At 47.0% G+C, this 20,189-nt stretch overlaps 1 protein-coding gene across 7 annotated transcripts in view; it reads right to left on the bottom strand.

Annotated features, from left to right (window-relative positions):
- The window catches only part of ZNF236 (zinc finger protein 236), a 107,804-nt gene that overhangs the window by 19,032 nt on the left and 68,583 nt on the right, over positions 1-20,189 (bottom strand). For 4 of the 7 annotated variants that reach the window (XM_057504295.1, XM_036884163.2, XM_057504294.1 and 1 more), the window contains 9 exons: positions 19,014-19,165; positions 17,312-17,524; positions 16,131-16,413; positions 13,754-13,857; positions 11,688-12,053; positions 10,807-10,952; positions 10,473-10,713; positions 9,887-10,066; positions 856-1,043 (listed from right to left, as the gene is read on the bottom strand). In XM_057504295.1, the coding sequence (XP_057360278.1) occupies positions 856-1,043; positions 9,887-10,066; positions 10,473-10,713; positions 10,807-10,952; positions 11,688-12,053; positions 13,754-13,857; positions 16,131-16,413; positions 17,312-17,524; positions 19,014-19,165 (1,873 nt within the window). Of the gene's footprint in view, positions 1-855; positions 1,044-2,066; positions 2,149-9,886; positions 10,067-10,472; positions 10,714-10,806; positions 10,953-11,687; positions 12,054-13,753; positions 13,858-16,130; positions 16,414-17,311; positions 17,525-19,013; positions 19,166-20,189 lie in introns of those variants that run through there. The other 3 variants (XM_036884169.2, XM_036884166.2, XM_036884167.2) reach the window with 3 other exon arrangements.

Here is a 20,189-nt window from a genome sequence, read left to right as displayed (position 1 = left end):
CCCCTGGACACCTTTCTTGTGCAGCAAGCCTGAGACGCGGAGGCCAGGACAGTACAAGGATGTACCCGGTCGGACAGAGGGCAGACGCACTTTCTCATGCTGTTTGTATTTGCTGTTCCCACAGCCGGGGGCAGGCATATAGGAATGGGAACTCCTTGATAGGTCAGCTACCAAAATTCTGACATAGCTTCATTATAGTAAATCTTCATTATGATCAGTCATAATTTATGACAATGATTTTTCTAATTCAAGCCTGAAAGGTCTTCAGCATCTTAGTTCAGAACCTTATATAGAATGTACACCTTTCAATCCAGTTTATCTCCCACCAGGAGTCACCTACAGATGTAAGTGATTAAGGGCACAAGAATTTGTATAAACAACTATTTACTGGAACCTGGAATGCAATATAACACCCCTCAGTATACTCATGTAAACAACTAAATGCTGTATAGCCATCAAAATGTTTGTACTGCTAAAATCATTGATAGGGAAGATATTCACAACACAGTAAGAGGGGGAACATTTACACTACATGATATATACATGAACTCGTTTATGTAAAAATTCTAAAACATCCTTAAAGGTTCAGAAGGATATATACACTAAAATGTTAATCATAGTTATATTTGGGTAGAGGGTTTTTTAAAAAATACTTTTCTGTAGTGTTTGAATTTTCTTGCTTTCCCCTTTTTGCATTTAACATATTACTTTTTTATTAATCAGAAAAGAAAACACTTGAAAATTGAAAGAAAATGTTCAGAATATATATTTAGGAAAGCATAAATCAATGAAGTTTCTCAAGACTGCTCTGAAAGAGTGCCCCAATCCCACCACGCAGACAGAGCAGCGCTTTACCTGAGAAGCGATGTTGAGTGTGACTGTATCCAGTCCCCCGGAGAGCAAGCCCTGAGTGTCAGCCAGGGTCAGTGTGACGCTGGCATCTCCCCCCACTCCTGATGAAGACATGACCAGGTTCTGAGCAGATATGGCAGATGGAGACATCGGGGTGGTGGAAGGAAGGCTCCCAGTTGTAGTATTAAGTTCTACAAAAGAGGCAAAACAAGATCAATAGAAGAGCTGGATGCCTCCACATTAAACGGCATGGGAACGGCTCTCATCAGGGGACTGATCTGTCCTAAGCTGCATTTCAGCTGCCTACACCTTTGAAACTGCATCAAGGGAATCATAGAATCTTTGATCCCAATTTTATGACACGGCTTTTGTAGTCTCAAGTATCTTTATACATAAGTATACTCTGCTCCTTAGGTATAATAAAGACAAAGAAAACAGTGAAAGAAGAGTAGAAATGTGGCCCTACAGCCCCAGTCACTGCTGACAATGCAGAAGGAGACCAAGACAAGACTCCCCAGGACACCATTCCCATCCAGGCCCCGAGAGCAGCCTGAAGAGAGGCGTCAGACATGCTGCACCGAGCAGAGGCTGGTCCCTGGTGCCGAAGCCAGCCGCCTCTGCCCATGGCCACACCCCCTCCCGCACACCTACTTGTCCTGAAGCAGGCAGGTAACCTCTTGCTGTCCTGTAACACTGACTATCCCGCATGACAGCTGAATTTTCTTTGGAAAGACAACAAAACATTTTCATAATTTCCCCCTTGTAGCCAATGATAAGAGAAAGGAAGGTATCTGGAACATAATTGGGAAAGAAAGGACTTTTCTTGTACAAAACAGAAACTCATGCACCCTACCAGCAAATGAGTTGGGCCTAGAATGGGATTATCCAAGGTCAACCAAGCCATTTGTTAAAGTTTTCATTTGTAAGCCTAATACACATGCACATGCGTGCATACATACACACTAACACCCACACAGTCTCATAGTCTATCCTCCCATTCATCTGAGAAACAGTTTATCATCCACTTATGTCAGCCCCTGGGCGAGGTGCTAGAGGTACCAAGATGATAACTAAAGAAGCTCAAAATACCATTTCCTAACTAGGTTTAAAAATAAAACAAAACAAGACCCCTGGAAATACTACACTGCGACCTGGGCGGCATCCGCCAGAGCCCGTGCTCAGAGCCAGGGCCGGTGGGGAGCCAGGTTACTTACTTGTAACTGGAGTCCTCCAGATACAATGCCTCCACAGATCCACACTCCCGGAGTCCCACACTGTGCTGCACAGACCTGGAACCTTCAAAAGCAGTAGAACCATTAGGGGCGAGGAGTCTGCTCTGCAGCGGCCACTGGGGCTACACGCCCACCTCGTCAGCCCTCCCGCCTCGCCCCGCTCTGCAGAGGGGACTCCCAGGACCCTAGGTTGGGAGGAGGAGTGTGGATCTGCGGAGGCCGTATGCTCTGAGCACCCCAGTTACCAGCACATAGGGTGGCCCTGCACCCCTCTGACGTCACCTCCACACACCCTTAATCTGCAAACGTGGTGTGACTGTAGTGTGAGTGGATGGAGATTAAAAAGAGGAATCCTGAGGAACACGGCGATGAGCAGCTAGAAGGGCTGTGTGCGGTCAAGGTCACTAAGGGTCAGACTGGCTGGATGGCTGGACGGGCAGTGCACCCACTGGCCTGGGAGAAGCATGCTGTATGAGGCTCACCAGGACTCTGTTTACGAAGAGCAAAGTGAAAGCTTAAGGGGCACAGTGCCAACCTGGAAGGCCAACTCCAAACCTCACCCAACTCCCAGAATAAGGCAACCAGAGATCTTCTCCCCTCCCCCATGAAGGCGTTTCTGGCTCCCTGATGACTAACATAGAAGAGGGGCCAGGACTGTGTTGCACAAATTTAAAGAGAAAACAGAAGCCTGTGTGCTTATTTACCTAAAATGAATCCTGACACAAAGCTCAGTGGGGAAACTAAACTCAGATCACACTTCAACTTAGTGTGGGGAACGATCCCTTAGCAATGCTTTCAGTCCCAGAGATTTTCCCAAACAGGATGATACCAGGTCAAGTAGAACTCGGTGGAAAAGAGCATGTGATAAAACAGGAAAACTGGAAATGTTCTTAAGCATAAAATTAAGTAACTAATTCAAATTATAATTACCTTGGTTCAATATAAAAGATCTGTTCAAAGCTCTAGAAGCCACAATTTTAAATTCAATTTAAATACTCAACATGAAAATGAAGGTTCAGTACTTAAGTAAACATCATAGACTCACTTTTGAGTTCCACTGATTTTCTCTGAAACCACTATTCCTCTAGGATAGGTCACACAGTCTAAGTCCTAGATTCTGACTCAAAAATGGTAACCTTCAAAAGAGTCATCAATTCTGTAAGTTCAACAAATGTAGCTGTTTTAAATCTTTTTTGGGGTAAGTTTTCACCGCTTTTAAGGAAACATACCTATAATTTTGGAAGGTTTCATAATAGTTTAAAAGATAGGAGATAATTTTTCTTAAGATTAACAAAAATGTGGCAGGAGAGCTGGGGGAGGTGGTGGTATGAAGAGGAGAGAGGCCTTAGTCTGACCATTCATTCTGGATGAAAAGTGGGGAGAATATCCTCAATTTTAAAAGGCACCCAGAAATGGGAAACAGGAAAGTTTCTGAGCTGTTGGCAAATAAGCAATTGATCACACTTAAATCTAGAAGAAATGAAGGCTAAAATAAACTTACAAGGTACTAGTAAAGAATTGGTCTTTCACTAAAGCAGAACTCAGGTTATTCATCAAAATTATTTTAAAAGTGGTGTCAGAGAAGAACAAAAAAATAATACCAATTTGAGATGAATTACTTAAAAAGCTGTGCTCAATTTCAAGCCTCCATTAATCAAATTTTCTGCCTCTGAAATGGAAGTCACATCATATTCAACCATTTTCTGGGAAAACTACTTGTGTCAGAAATTGTCTTGCATGTTGTCTGGAACGCCCTTTGGCCCACACCCCACATCTGACTGGAAGCACGTGCTCTTGCCCTGCATGTGAACCCTCTGCTGCAGGCCACGCTTCCATCTATTCGCAAACCCCTAACAGGTTTCAGTGCCTTTGGTTAAGGTACAAACAGCCAGAGATGCCCCCAGATTGGTAAGACTTACCAAGCCTTGTTCACACAGAGAATTAAAAATAATAGCCACAGGCACACTCATGATGCTCTGAAATCAATGACTGGCTACGCAAGTGTTACCTGGCAAGGCTTAGTTTTTATTTTAGTGTTTATCTTAGAAGAAGCGAATTTAATCTCAAACAAAGCCAGCTTAATATCAATTCCTACTGGTGTGCTCTTAAGCTGGGTCTGGGGCTGACTTTGGATCTAAGATAAATACTGCCCATTAAGATGCCATCTCTTTTTAGATGGGACCAGCTACTTCATCACGGCCAGTACTAACGGAATATGCAAACCTCTGTACAGGTATCTACTTGATATCAAGGACTGAGTGGTTCAACATATGAAGAATCTCTTTCTATATCCAGGAATATTCACAGATGCCAAATAATACAACTAACCTGATCATATAAAATTAATCCTGCTATTGAAACTTGTAATAGCTGATATTACATTATTAAACTAATGTTTTTAAATTATGAGCTCATCTTTTATGGTATCACCAAATCCCTCAAAAAATTAAAAAAACAAACAAACAAAAAATAAGGCACCAAATTAAGCTGAGGTGGCTTCAAAGAGTGAAATGTTCTCAGCTGGTTCTAAAACAGCAAGTCTAAAGGAAAGAAGAAAATCAAATCAAGAAAAAGTGGTATGCTTGCTGTTTTTAAACAAACATCAGTGCCCAATACACAGTAGCCTTGTACACAACCTGTCGCCGTCAGCACTACTGCCCTGAGCACCTCCTCCCGCGTGCAAGACCCTCCCTGGGAATCTGGGGGCACAGCTTCCTGAGGTGAATACTTCCTGTCTAACTGAGCAGAGACAGTGGTTTAAAGAAATGCTGGCAGCAAACACGGAGTCCTCACCATCCATGTGCTCTCACTGCACACACTTTCTCTGTGCTGATGAGAAAACTTCCAATTTTAAATTAAGTCATCTGCTGTGGTAGCAAACATCCAGGATCAGACAGTGGTACAAAAAAACCACTCCATTTAAATGAAAACATCTAAAACTGTACTTGTCTTTTCACTGATTTGCAAAAGCCTCATGGAAGATGTCAATGAGAGCTTCCGGGGACACGAGGACGCCAGCACTGATGGCCAGTATGCCCCGCAGTGTAGGAAGCGCGAGGGAGCACAGACCCCAACGAGCCAGAACAGGCTCGCACCAGAGCAAGAGAGCTATGTACTCTGGCCCACGCACAAGAAATACATTTCCAAGTCCAACAGGCACCATGTAGAGTGGGAAAGGTGAAAAACTCACAGCCTATAACTAGAATTTTAGAGATGATAGGCAAGAACACAAAGTCTAGTCCTTTAAAAAAAAGATATAATACACCATGACTTTCATACAAAGTTTGCCATGTAACTTTAATAGTATGTGACGGCACTTTAGATGTCCTTCTCCTGCCTATCACAGAACAAACTATAACGTGAAAGTCCTAGCTTGTAGTCATAGTCAATTAGAATGTAAAGCAAAATTCTCCTTAACTGAAAAGCAGAACAAACAAGAAGCCTCTCTTATTTCAAATTAATAGAAAAGACTTAGGTTCTATAACCCAAATTCAGCAAGCAAATGGGCAAGCGAGGAACAGAGGCAGATCAAAGGTGACACGGTGACACCCAGAGGGCAGAGCCTTGGTGCCAGCGACACTGGCCTTGCGTCCTGAGTTGGATCTGCCAAGCTCTGTCAGCACGTGAGCTGGACACAAGTCTTTACCACTCAGGCCTCTGTTCACCTTTTCGCAAATGAGGACTGGACCCAGAGCTCCTCCCAGGCCCTCAGATGCATGCCCGCGGCCTCCCTGGATTTCCAGCTAAATCTCGCAGCACGCCATCCGCCTCATGGGTCTCCCCAAGTCCAGCAAGCCGCCCTGGCTGCAGAGCCCCACACCCCTCCCTGGGAAACATTCCCCACATTCGCAGGCCTCTCTCCTCTCAGCCCGGACATCTACAGAGATATGGACCCAGACTGGGCCAAATTCTCCATTACCTGTTCTTGGCACCATTCTCTCTCCCTTATATACTGCTTCTGCTATAATTTTACATTGCTTTATGGCTACTTCAATAGAATTCCTCATTATTTCAGGGATCCAAAATGCATGGACACTATGTCTGCCCTGCTCAGTATTATGTTCCCAGATTTAGTATAATTCTTACCACATAGTACACATTACAATATTTTACTGAATAAGTGGATTACTGAGTAAGAAAGCATTTCAATTAAGCATGAAAAAAATCTAGCTTACAAGTATATCTAAAGATTAAATTTTTTCTCCAAAAGTATATATGGAGTTGGAAAATAAGAGGGCTAAGAAATTAATGAAATCTCTACAAGGTAAAGAAAGCCAGATTAGTGTGTCAACCTAAACTGTTGGTGTCTACTTATGAAGCTGCAATTTAATTTACTGGAGCTCTTTTTATTTTAACTGGGCTCACTTATTTTTATTTTTTTTAAAGGTCTATACTTCAACACTTAGAAAGATGTCCTTTTAATTTCGTTCTCCTACTGCCAGCTGGTGTCAGGAAAGTGCCACTGCAGAGCAGAAGCAACGAGCTGACAGGTTCCGGCCCAGACGAGAAGGGGCAGCTTCAGGACGGAGTCACCAACACACAGCTTTGCATAAATGTACAATGCCTTGTGTATGTGGATAAGATTATTTACTTTTCATTCCTTAAAAGGTAGAATTATTAATTGGTTGGCAACTCTAGAGAGAATTCTATACCCTTGAGTTACAGAGAAGCCACTCATCTTGTGGAACTCTACTAAATATGAGGGGACACGTGGCCAACACATCTTCATGCTAAAAGATGGTCGATTCTTTCCACTGATGTGCCACACAGCCCTTTAACTAGGGTATCTTCTAGGGTCTTCCATGGCCAAATCATTAGCTGCATGCCTGAGGAGTTTACTGTTCCCCTCTGTGAGAGAAGCTGATCATTGCTTATCGTTAAGGTGGCACCTGTAGATTGGTTATTGATTGCAGGTGCTGACAACCTTACGCTTCCGTTTAGTTCACTACTTCCATTAGAATTGTGTTGCATAAGATCTGGACCTAAATGGAGATTAATATTGTGATATCTGAAAGTAATATGTTAATTTACATATTGGCAAGTGTGGTAAACACATAACAACATCTTGTTGAAAATGAAAGCTATTTCATTTGTAATAATATTTATAGAAAAAAAAAGAAAACCATGAAATACATTCCCCTAAATCAAAGTATTTGTTATACTTCTTAAGCTGCGAAGTATTTTCAAGTGCCTTCTCAGAGTTCTGCTCTAACTACTTGGTGGACCACTAGCCATCGCAAAGACGCATTTAAGTGGCTCAAAGGGACACTGTGAAATGGTACTAGGCCTCGCTTAGCTGGCCTCCACCCAGGTGGCTTCTGGAAGCAGCGGACGCTGTGGTTTCCCCGTGAGGTTTCCTGCCAGCACGTTACCCTGGATGCCCCAAAGCACACACTCAAACACAAGTGTGCCTGTGGTGTACTCCTACCAAGAGCCATTGGCTTTTGGCTCTGAACCTGCACATGCCAGCTTCCTCAGGTATCTTAACTGTGCAACAAAACCAACTACAATGGAAACAAACATGAGAATTTAAAAAACCTGTCGATGTTTCAGTGAAAACCAAACTGAATACCTCAGGAAGACGTGACAAAGACAAGCTGCTTCTTAAAAATCTGCTGTCAAGTTAGGTATAAGCAAGAAAAGTTACAAAACTGGAGGGGTGAAAACATTGAAAAACAAAACGATATCTCTCTCTGCTTTACACGGACCACCAGTCCCATGCCCTCCCAAAGGGAGAGAAGGAAGAAATGAAGCTGAGCACTATGAGTGGGAATACGGGTGACATAAAAGGTGGTAGAATTCCCATCAGCAGAGCAGACCCATTCGAAATACCTGCAGATGAATGTGCAAAGTACGCAGGTATCACTTCTTTGTTTGACACAGCTTTTATTGGTAACTGGGCTAAAAGCATCAGGTAAGAGGATTTTTTACTATATGTGTGCTCGATAATTTGCAGACACTGAGGACCATCCTTGCGTTTTACCCCATGCTTAATTTTTGTCTCAAATGATTTATGAATTGCTAAAAGTCTGAAATACTTAATTGAAGTAACAGGGGCATTCTACCATCCTTAGGCATTTATAATTTTATGCATTCATCGACAAAAGAACATCCTACAACATGACTGAAAACTTCTACAGCACATCGAGATGCTTTCAACAGACGGCCACAAGGTAGAAGCTTCACACCTTTTCAGAACAGGATAAGGAAATGTTGACTTAGAGTCACTGTAGCCAATTCTCATTATGCATAATAATGAGAATTGAGAAAATAAGAAATCTTAAGGTCCAAGTTGGGGCAAACCTCATCTCATCAACTGATTAAAAAATTTGTCATAGGGTAATTTTTTTAAGCCAAATTTTAAAAATAATTAGATTTATCTACCCTTTTGAATACACTGTTAAACAACAAAATAACTAAAGGATCATTAATAGGAAAACACAAGAGAAACAGAAGCACAATCCACAAACCAAATAGATAACACTTTCTGAACCAGAAGCAAGAATCCTGCATTGTGATTTTTTGCACAGTGCCAACGCACTGCCTCACACCCCGAGAATACTCAGATAATGCCAACTGTTGAACAAAACAATTTTCTCAAAATGACTTACCTACATTTCTGGCACTACAACTCAGATGCATACATAATGAAAAGAGGAAGGTCACTGAATTATATAAAATTCAAAGTTAATTTCTGTTACCCAATAGCATCTAAAAATCACTGCATATCATTCAAAAGCAAAGCTACATCCAAGAATAGTTCCTCAAGTTTCTAATATACTAAAAGAAATAAAGTAACCTCAAAAAAAAAGTTTCTGGTTTCCTTCTAAGTTACTTTCCTCCTAGTCCAATAATTTTTACAGAAATCTCACCGAAACAAACATAATCCCATTCTGGATCACTCTGATGGCTGGGTGGGCCCAGTATTCTGTCCACCATTATTCTGGGTATTTTTCAGGGAAAACATGGCTGCTCACTCCATGGTCACACCACATCTTCAGGGAAGTTATTCCAACTCCTAAGGAGTTTTTCTTATTTCTAACAATAACCTGCTAGAGGTTAAGACTGTTATGAGGCTTTAATGAATAGATACTAATGAGCTAATATTTGTAAAAGTTACTAGAATAGTGCTCAGCACATAGAAAGGGTCATAAAAATTGTTGCTAATTTAAAATGACTCTTGGTTGACATAAACAGTTTGTAGCTAAGAAGCACATGGGCAAAAGGATGCCTGTAAAATACGCTCCAGACTAACACAGTCAGGGCAAGCGTGAGAGTCAGTGATACAACAGAGAAAAATCTGACTGCCCCTTATAGCCTGAAACGGCCTGTGCTAGCTTGGTAATGGACACACAGGGTTTGTCTGCCAATCTCAAGTGACCCCACACTGCCAAAGGGTATTTACCTGTTTACCTACTTTTCAGCGCTCTACCATATTTAACTACCAATAGTCTCCTATGTCATCTAAGTGGGACTCGGGGAAGACAAAAGATTAGGTGTCTACTGTCCAGGTGCACACAGTTTACACAAATTACATTCTTTCAGTTGAATGGAGCATGAGCAAGAATTATGAAGCTTTATTGAGCAGAACTCAAACTGGAAGTGGCATGTGGAGCTACCATTTTTCATTTCTGTATTGGGCTTGAATGCTATGTTATTTTCACTAAACTTGAATTTCTCACAAAAAGTAGACACTTATTGACCTCTGGTTTATGCACAGCTCAGTGTTGCAGAACAAGAAATATCAGGAAGGTGCACTCAAACTGCAGATGGAAGGGTGCGTGAGATCCACAGTGACCTACCAGAGATAGTCAGGGTGATTTCCTGAGGAGGCCCGGAGGACGACGCGGCCGTGGGTCCCGCAGCCTGAGCCAAGACCTGGCTCAGGCTGGAGTTGTTAATGGTCAGAGTGATCTCATGGGGGCCACTGGAGGTAGACACCAGGCCTTGGGAGGTCATCGCTTGAGAGAGGTCTTGGGTCCCTGGTCATCGTTATGAAACAAAACAAAGCTGGGCTTAAAAAAGAATAATTTTCTCCTTTTAAATTAAAAAAATATTTTAGTAAAACTGTCATTTCAAAAAGAGAAAGATTCAAAATACAGCACTAGTCACCTCTACCTCATTCATCGAAACAAACAAGAAAGCCTTATGCAGACCAGGAAGTCCACAGACCAAACTGCTCCCATGAGGCAGCACTCCATGCACACACACCCGGTTAACACCATTTACCCCGAGAAAAGCTTACTTTATCCTTCGGGCACCTGATTCATTTGTTGAGCTTTACAAAGAGGAGAAAATGGCGGCAGAGTGCCCTAAAATCCACTATGTGACTCTAAGCAAGAAGCTGAAACTCTCGTGGTCAAAATCAACACTGTGAATGGCTCCTACCATTGCTGCTGGAGCTCAGTGCGGAGTCCTGCTCAGACAGCGGGCCTATGGTCAGGTTGGCAGATGTCCCCGTGGGCTGTAAGGACAGGCCTGAGATGGGCTGGATGACAACGCTGGCTGGGACCGTACCATCTGCTGCCTGAGCAGAGCCATTCTGTGGGGCCGGGCCAGGCTCCCCTGTCAGCTGCTGAGCAAGCAAGTTGCTCTGCTGTAATGTTTGCTGCAAAACACTTGGATCAATCTGAAAAGCAACACAGACACTTACAATGAAAACGGCATGCTTACTACCAGAGAGCCTACAGGGAAGCACGGAAAACCAGAGCAGATGCCATGCCTGTAACGTGATGTTATTGATGCTGGAGGCATCGATTCCAGAAATTTGAACATTTGGTCCAAGCAAGTTGGCAGCTAACTGTAACTGTATGCCTTCCAGAGTGGTCACGCTTCCGTCCGTCAAGGACACGGTCCAGTCGCCACCAGCTGCGGAGACAGAACACGAATGGCTATCAGAAAACTTCTTAAATAGAAAAATTCCATGTGTATAAGGTATTTTAAATACATAAGTTTTATATGTATATCAGTATGATGCACGTAATGAATAATACTGTTATTTACTTTATACCATACATGTATTATCTAATTTAATCACCACAAAACGAACCCTGTGAAATAGGTAATAACATTATCCATTTTAAACATATCAGGAAACCAGGCTCAGAGAGATTACACTGATTAGCCCAAGACTTAAAACTAATAATAATTTTGTGTTATTAGGCTTTAATCAAGCCACAGATCACATAAACAGAAAGCAAGCCACATAAGACATCTAAGAGCTATTAACATCTGCTGCTATTTGAAGTACACAAAAAACCCTATTGGTTAAAATTTAATGCTGTTCAAGCGCTGTGTGACCCAGCAGCAATTAGAAAACTCTAGCATATTAGACAATGTTCATGAGCAGCATGAATTGCACACCTCACTGTTAAATCTGTGAGAAGTCGAGAAAGAAACAAGTGGAGGGCCAGCGGCAGCAGGCGCGGAGCACGGAGCTAACACCAAGCAGCGCTGCGGGGGCAGGAGCGGGAGGCGGGCGGGCCCCGGGCCCCGGGCCCCGGGCCCCGGGCGAGAGCCCCTCCCCCTGCCTCATGGGGCAGCAGCTCCGAGGCACATGGGTGCGGCCCAGGCCCAGCGCCCGGCCCCCAGCCCGGTGCTCACCTGCCACGGGCGCGGGGAGCAGAGCCTGGCTCACCAGCCCCTGCTGAAGCAGACCCTGGTCCAGCTGTCCCGTCAGCACAGAGCTGTTCATGATGAACACGTTAGGGTCCGCGGAGGACGAGCTGAGGAGGCTGGCAGGCTGGAGACCCTCTGGTGAGCTTCGGGCCACCGGTTTCCTGGCTTTCTTTGGGTCTGGTTTGTAATGAAATTGCATGTGAGTCTTCCTCCGTCCAGACGTACGGAAGCGTAACTCGCAGTGGGGACACTTGAAAGGCTTTGCTCCCGTGTGCAGACGCATGTGCACTTTCAGGCTTCCCTTCGTGGAGAAGGCATTGCTGCACACGTGGCAGCTGAAGAGTTTCTGACCTGCGAAAAGGTCAGCCGAGAATCAGCCAGGGGCGCAGGACAGGGCCGCGCGGACTCGGTGGCCCCACACATTTCAAGGAGAGTCTCTCCTACAGGACGTTAGGGATGGGATAACGCTGCCGTAGAAACTTAGACGTAAGAAAAGTACATAGTTGACCGTCTGGATTGAGTCCCATCACAGCACTGGGGCGTTCATGGTGTCTTGCGCGCCAGGGGGCCCTGGGGCAGGTGACTGAATGGCCCAGCCCTGCACGGCTGCCATCCTTCTCTGGCCACGAAGCGCACACTCCCAGCTGAGCATCCTCTATTTTCCTTTCCGTGAAGGGGCACCCCAGACACCAGCACATAGAGACACCACCTAGGAGAAAGCGCCCTGAGCTCGCAGAGCCGTGCACCCCACAGTGCATACCCAGTTCCTGGGACACTAGTCCTTTTGATGCGTACAGTGTGTGTCAAAGGCCATGTATGCAGACCTGAGGCCCTGCCCTGAGCGCAGACCGGCCCTGGAGTGTCTCCAGGTGGAGGCAAGTGTCCTGGCTCTGGGTTCCTCTACGGTTCCCGGGACCCAATACTGATGTTCATCGGAGATGGGCACACCAGGGCTCACCCTAGGCCCGGTACCCTAATACTGCTCAGGGCCTCTGAAGTCACCCCAGAAACTCAGAGTGGAGAATGAAGCTCTGAAAAGTACTGCTAAAGACTTTTCTTTCTATTCCTTAGCCTGGGAGACAACACTGAATCCCAACATTGCCGGCACCTGCCCAGGGCGAGTCTGCACACTGGACCCGGCACCGCGAGGGCAGGCGGGCCGGTTCTCCTGACCCCCCCAGCACACAGGGAGCCGGGTGAAACAGCAGGAGAGCTGCCCACAGAAGAGGCCTGCTGCGTGAGTGCATGTGTCCGGCCATTTAATCTTAAGTATTAACCCATCAGGAAAGAATCATAGCGCTTTACATAAATGTATGAAATTCCACTTGTATTCTTGTGGTTAATTCTGCTTATAGGCAAACATTAAGAATATAATTTAGTTAGAGTTACAACCTGATGAATCGCAATAACTACTCTTTCATTTACTGAGAGTTTTTTTCCTTGTGCCATTTTTCTAAGCAGTTTGAACTCCCAATAGGGGGGCACTACTCTTAGCCCCACTTCCCACATGAGGAAACGGGGGCTCAGAGTGGGGCTGGCGGTGGGGCAGGGAATTCCAACGGCAGGAGTGCGGAGACGGCCTAGCAGCCAGGGCACAGGAGGTGAAGTCAGGAAGGGAAGGCTTAATGTAGTTTAATTAGGACAATTAACCCTCAGGTCCTCAAATAACGTGAAGAAAATGGCCATGAAAACTGCACATTAATTATTTTCCCTTTTGATTTCCTCCCACATGAAATAATTGCTACCTGATAACAATAATCCCCTGTTTTTATGACTCCTCGACAAACCAAATCTCTTCGGCTGAAGTGAGACCGAGGTGGTCGCGTCAGCAGCGGCCCCGAAGCCTGACTAAGAACACAGGGAAACGTACGGCTTGGCGCGCGGGCCTGGCTCCTCTTCCTCGGGGTCACGCGGGCCATTTTCCCCATGTCCACAAATCTTTGTGATTCCTGATTTTTAGGCTTTCTGTAATTTTGGAGTTATTTGTGTATACAAAATACATAACAGACATAAAATGTGACAGGCGTCCACGGATACCGAGGGGTGCTTACCTGTGTGCGTCTTCACGTGGCAATCCAGAGTGGATTTGACAGTGAAGCTCTTCCCACACTCATCGCACTTGTATGGCTTTTCTCCAGTGTGGATCCGGACGTGCCTAACCAGAAAGTATTTGCAATTGAGAGTTTTTCTTTTTAATGTCACACACATTTACAAACTTCATTATTTTAAACTTACAACTATCCATAAGTAAAAATTGTGTGCTGCTCTGTACTGAATAAATTGGGCCAAATAAAACAAATTTCTCTCTCTATAAAAACCACCAAAAACAAATCCAAAAGACAGCAAAAAAAATCCACCAGACCTATTTTTGGGTCTTTCCTCAAATTCAAAGAGCTTTTACAAATCAGCAATAAGACAATACCACAGTATAAAATGGGCAGGGCTCAGGCAGCTCAGAGAAGAAACATACACGGCCAAAAGCCGCATGGAAAGGTGTCCGCCCACACTTGGCGCAAATTTTAGAAGAGCGAATTAAATGAGATGCCATTTGCCCCGACAGGCTGATGACCGGCTGTAAGCTGGTGGTCTGGCGACAGGCCTCGGAGAGCGATGGGCGTAAACGCGCCGCCCGCCCAGGGGCCGCCCGAGTCCTGGCGCCCGCGCGGCGGCACGCGGAGCCCCTCGGCTGTGGCGCTCCTGCGGCCTCCACACCCCGGAGGCCAGGTGCTCACCGTGGCGCTGGGCGCGCCCACGCGGCAGAACCCGCCGCTGCCATATGTAAGGGTGAGGCCGCCCGCGGGTGCCGCCCACGGAGATGTCGGAGCCTCGGTGACGCACGACGTCAGACCGGACCGCGCGAGCCGACGCCCGCGGCGTGGGGCGTTTCCGAAGCGCGCGCACGAGGCCGCTAGAGCACCGCCTCTGGGGGGCGGGCTGCTGGCTCCTCAGCAGAGGGCGCGACGGGGCTCCGCTGCCCCATGACCTTTGCTCGGCATGGAACAGGGAGCCTGGCCTCCGACGCTTTCAGAAAGAAGGGCGGCCTGAGCGCAAGCTGTCGGCTGTTAGGCTGGGCCGCACTTCCTGCTCCCTGATGCCGGCAGGCGTCTCCTGGGCCCTGGGGACGTGCCGACTTCCGTGTTTGTACAGCCACTGCCTTCCTGCCCCTTTGGGCATAACGGCCTCCTTAGCACAAAGTGGACCGCGGTTTCTTGCTTCCTTGACCTCCTGTCCTGCCTGCTCATCAGCACCACCCACAGGCCAGAGCCCTGCGGGGCCCGCGGCGGCACGGGGACCCGAGGGCGGCCCAGCCCGTCCCACGGCACCCGTGCCCAGCACAGGCCCTCATCAGGATCCCACACCGCCCCCCTGCTGCTGGCTCACCAGGTCCTCTGCGCCGGGCACGCCTACGTGCTGGGCTGGCCTCCAGACCCATCACTGCGCCCTGAGCCTCACCCCAGGTTACCGTCCTCGTGTCCTATCCCCCGCCCCCCACCCAGATCACAGCGGCCACCTCCTGGATTTCTCCGGCGCACCGTGCGCGCCCTGGGGACCTGGGGCTGCTTGGCCCTAGCCGGCTTCTCCTGCCCCCGCTCACTGCCTCACACCACCCTGCCGCCTGGGTGGGGCCAAGGGCTGCGGCTGCCCCCCACGCCCACGGGATGAGTCCCGAGCCCTGGAGCCCCGAGAGCCGAGGAGGAGCAGGCGGTCTGCTGCCGCCGCCTTCACATCTTAACGGTGCTTCCTGCTGTTACTCGCCTTACACCGCCCCCATGAGTTCTCTCTCCCACAGCAAGTGCGAGCGCTCCCCTTCCCGCACAGGGCAGCCCTGCCGTTACGCTAAGGTAACGCCCAGGGCCCTTTCCGCTGCTCCCCACACCCCGGTGCCCAGCCCTGCACTCTGCTGGGCGTGACCGTGCGCCCACTACCTGGCTGACCCGGCCGACCCTCGGCCTTGCGGGCGGCGCCTCCTCTGCCCTGAACCTGCTGGCCGCTGTGCCCTTGCTCTCCCCGCAGGCTGCCGTCCTGTGGGTGGGAGGATGGCTGCCGCTCTGCGAGCCACAGGCTTAGCACCGGGCTTCCCCCGTCAGGGATTTTCTGTTTTTTGTTACTGCAGCAGCTCCCCTTTATCTGCAGGGTACACGTGCCAAGACCCTCAGGTGGATGGTTGAAACCATGGATAGTACTGAACCTACATTCACTGTTTTTTCCTACTTATACACACCTATGATAAAACTTGATTTATACATCAGGCACAGTAGGAGATTAACAGCTAATAATGAAACAAAAATCGTAACAATATACTGTAACAGAAGTTATGTGAATGTGGTCTCTCTCTCAAAATATCTGACTGCGCTGGACCAAGTCCCCTTCCGCAATGAAGACGGCCGGAAGCCCACGTGGGCCACACCCGCCCAGCCCCCGGCTCACCTCACCAAGTCGCTGGGCTTCTTGAAGCTCTTGGGGCAGAAGGAGCAGCAGTTGGCGTACTTGGGCTCGGCCCCCAGCTCCGCGTGCCGGTCCTTCATCTCGCTGATGCGGTCCTTCTCGGCGGCCGACTGCACGAGGACCTGCTCGGACACGCTAGCACTCTCCTGTGGCCGGATTTTGGCTAACTGCGCGGTCTCCTCCTCTGTGAAGGTGATGACCTCGGCACGGGCCTTTCTAGACGCGCTTCTTTCGGAATTTTCTTCCTCTTCCTCCACACACACATCTAAACAAAACACAGGAAAAGGACCAAATCCTGATAAAAAATTAAGTTTCTAACAAAACAAGTATGGAATGTTAAAATTAGTAACTCAATTAAGTTCTGTTTGAGATGGTAAGGAGTTTTTGCCACCACTACTCTACTGAGAAAGCCAACAGGCCCGCACCCCAGCTAGCACAGGGCACCCTGCACACAGATGGATGGCAGTCGCACACTCACACGGTGTGTGCGTCCCATGCCCAGGCGCACAGCATGTGCACTCCCACGCCAGGACCCACCTGGGGACTTGCCAGAAAGAAACCACCTGAGGAGGGAGAGTGTGAGCACAAAACAGCCCCCTGGCCCGGAGTGGGAAGCGGGCACATCGGCTTGTGTAGCGACTGACTACAGCGTTCTGTGTCAAGTCGATGAGAAAGGGAAGGTGGGGGCACAGCTGTGCCCAGGGCTGCCGCACACCACAACGCTGGTGTCACTGCCGCAGAGCAAGGCTAGAGAAAGCTACAGACCCGGCAATGGGAAACTAAGTGAGAGCAGACGACGGGATGCATGGAGCCACTGGAAGTGCGGCACATCTGTGTCTGCGGCCACCCTGCATGGCGGTGACATCAGGGGAAGGAAGACTGCGTGGGTAACACCACCACAGACAGCGCTGCTGGGCTAGGACCGCTCCCTGCACACGGTGTCTGTGTGGAGGGGATACTGGCCAGCAGTGGTGTTACTGGCCTGGCGAGTGGTGACTGGCCAGATGACGTTTCCTCTTTGGGCCTCTCTGAATCTGTTTTCAAAGAGCAGGTATTGCTTTCATAATCAGAAAAAATTAACTGACTTTACAAGCAATCTGTACACTAGCTCATCACCAGGCTGGTCTTTGGCTGACGAGCCGTGGATCACAGGCGGACAGTACCTCCTCCTTCCGCCTCTCCGCTGGCCAGCCCAGTGGAGGGCCCTGGCTCATGCCTCTTCATGTGCTTCTTACAGTGGACGGTGGTGCGGAAGCCCTGCGCACAGAACGGGCATTTGTAGGGCTTCATGCTCATGTGCGTCGCCATGTGCCTGGTGAGGCTGCCGTTGGTCGTGAACGATGCGTGGCAGACGCTGCAGCTGAATGCCTTCACTCCTGTGACAACAGAAACAGGGCCACGCCAGACGTCAGTGCTGGGCACCGAGCACAGCGAAGGCAAAGATGTTCGGGGAGCCATGGAATTAAAGACTATCTTTTTGAAAAGTCTACTATTTTTAGGAACTTATTTATTTTAAGAACATGGAAACTGACAGAATGTGTCATACTACATTTGCTAGTGAAACTAAAGCCTCTGAGAGCATTTCTCTGAACAAATGTCCATTCTCTTCGTCCCTCAGTTTGTCACATTTAAATGGGTAGCATGTTTGTGGACTCTGCCTTAGAGTACAGAAGACTCTCCCCTCTGGATGGATGACACGGAAGCAAGCTAAGAAGGGTATTTTCTTCTCATCTCTGTTACTTGTTCAGTGGCCCTGACTTTCTGAACCACAGAGTGGCTCTGACATTGCTCCTTAGAAGTTGTGCGTGGCTTCTCTCCGTGGGCGATGCTGGCCCCTTAGCAGGGCCTTCAAAGCCCCACATACTCGGACCTCGGTCTGTCTTCCCAGGAGCCATTAAAAACACTCCCCAGGCACCAACGGACTAGTCCATAAGATCTTCCTGTTTTTAAGCAGTACACCTTTATTTTCAAATAAAGTCTAATATAGAATATACACTGATATTAAACAGATATATTATTTATGTATTAAATGTATTAAACAGATAAAAGTGATATATTTAGTGACAAATCATATATGTAATAAAGAATATATTTTTAAAGCTTTTGCTCAATAATAAGAATCTAAATAGTCTAATTTAAAAATGGCATAGCACTAGAATGGGCATCTCTCAATAAGAACATGAGAGATGCTCAACAGCATGAGACACTAGAGAAAGGCAACTCAAGCCACAATTAAACACCACTTCACTCTTAGGAGGACGGTCATAGTAGGAGAGAGTGCGACAAGAAAGGGAAATTGCTCCTCACACACTGCTGGTGGACCAGGAGATGGTGCAGCCACTTTGGAAATCAGTTTGGTAAATGCAAAGGCTTAAACAGTTATGGGACAAGCAGTCCCACTCCTAACAAGAAATGTAATGTACGTCCACATAAAAACATATACAGAAATGTTTAGCTGGATTAACCTTAGTATCCAAAAAATGGGAACAACTCAAATGTCTAACTGATGAATGCAGATAAAATGTGGCCACCACACAGTGGAATGTCATCTGGCGGTAACAGTGAAGTACAGATACATGCTACAACGCGGATGAACCTGAACACATGCCGAGGGAAGGAAGCCAGTGACGAGAGGCTGCACGTCGTACATCACTTTTATGTGGAATACCCAGAGCAGGCAAATGTGCACAGACAGAAAGACCAGGGTGGCTCGGGCTGGGGACACCACGGGGTGCGGGGTGGCTGCTGACGGCACAGGGTTTCTTTGGGGTGATAAAAACATCCCAGAGGTAGGTAGTGGTGAGCTGAACGACCCTGTGAACACAGGGAAAAGCATACTATCTCCGGGGCACGGCAGACAATGACCTGTGTGTGTCTTCTCGTGGGACTTGAGGACCCCGGAGGAGACAAAGCCACGGCCACAGAGCTTGCACTTGTAGGGCTTCTCCCCGGTGTGTGAGCGCACGTGCTGCTTCAGGTGGCTGGACTTCTTGAAGCCTTTGTGGCAGTAGTCACATCTATAAACACAACATGAAGGGTACAGACCACGTTAGTTCACAGCACAACTACAACTGTGACATCTGAGAACAGGAGAAAAGCCAGCAATCCTCACCGACAATCATTAGAAGATCAGGCATAACTGTCACAGAAACTAGGTACACTCCCCAGTATCTAAGAAATTATGGAATATTAGCAATAATAATTTTTTAGAGCTAATTCTGCTCAGAGTATCTGTAGTCTTACACATATTTTAATATTTCAAAAGTAGTAAGTCCTATAGCAATTCCCAGCAGGCCAAATATCTGATTAATTAGAAACTATTCTTTTAAACATAACAGGAAGAACATTGACTATGTGGTATTTTCTTTGCTAAGATGTAAGCTGCTGTGACACCACAGCTTAAGGGTCAGAGTCACTCCCGAGTCTAGACACGTGGAAATGCCAATTTCTATCCTTGTATGCTTTATAAAATACTTTACAAAACAGGTTTACCGGGATATCTGGAATAGTATCAAGTACACAGTATAGCTTCCCCTCAGTTGTTGGACTATATGAAAATTACTTTAAGGATGAAATCATTATAGATTTCAAAATTCCTATTCACATTATTAAAAACTAAAAAAAAATGATTTAGAAAGTGTATTCAATTATATTTCCCTACTTTTTCCATTTCCAAGTCTTAGTCTTGACACCAAAACCTGCTCCCCAGGGTCTCCCCCTTTCCAGGGATAGTAATTTCATCTTTTTAGTTGCTCAGGTCCAAATCCTAGTCGTCATCCTTAACCCTTCTTCTCTCACATCTCTACCAGTAAATTCTGAGGTTCTACCTTCTAAACATACCCAGAGTTTGCCACCACTCCCTTGCAATGGCAATGCTGCCTCCTGAGCTCATCTGCTGTACAGTTCACTTGCTATTTCTTCCCACTAGGATGCAAACTTCGGACGACAGGGCATGTTTTCCTATTTCACCCACTAATACAGTCCTAGGGCTTAGTACCTAACAAGTCCTTAATACATGCTGAACAACTGCATGCATGAATG

The sequence above is a fragment of the Manis pentadactyla genome, chromosome 6, assembly GCF_030020395.1.
Source record: "Manis pentadactyla isolate mManPen7 chromosome 6, mManPen7.hap1, whole genome shotgun sequence".
Classification (NCBI taxonomy): Eukaryota; Metazoa; Chordata; class Mammalia; order Pholidota; family Manidae; genus Manis; species Manis pentadactyla.
The sequence above is the reverse complement of the archived record's forward strand: the minus strand, read 5'-3'. Positions and strand labels throughout refer to the sequence as shown.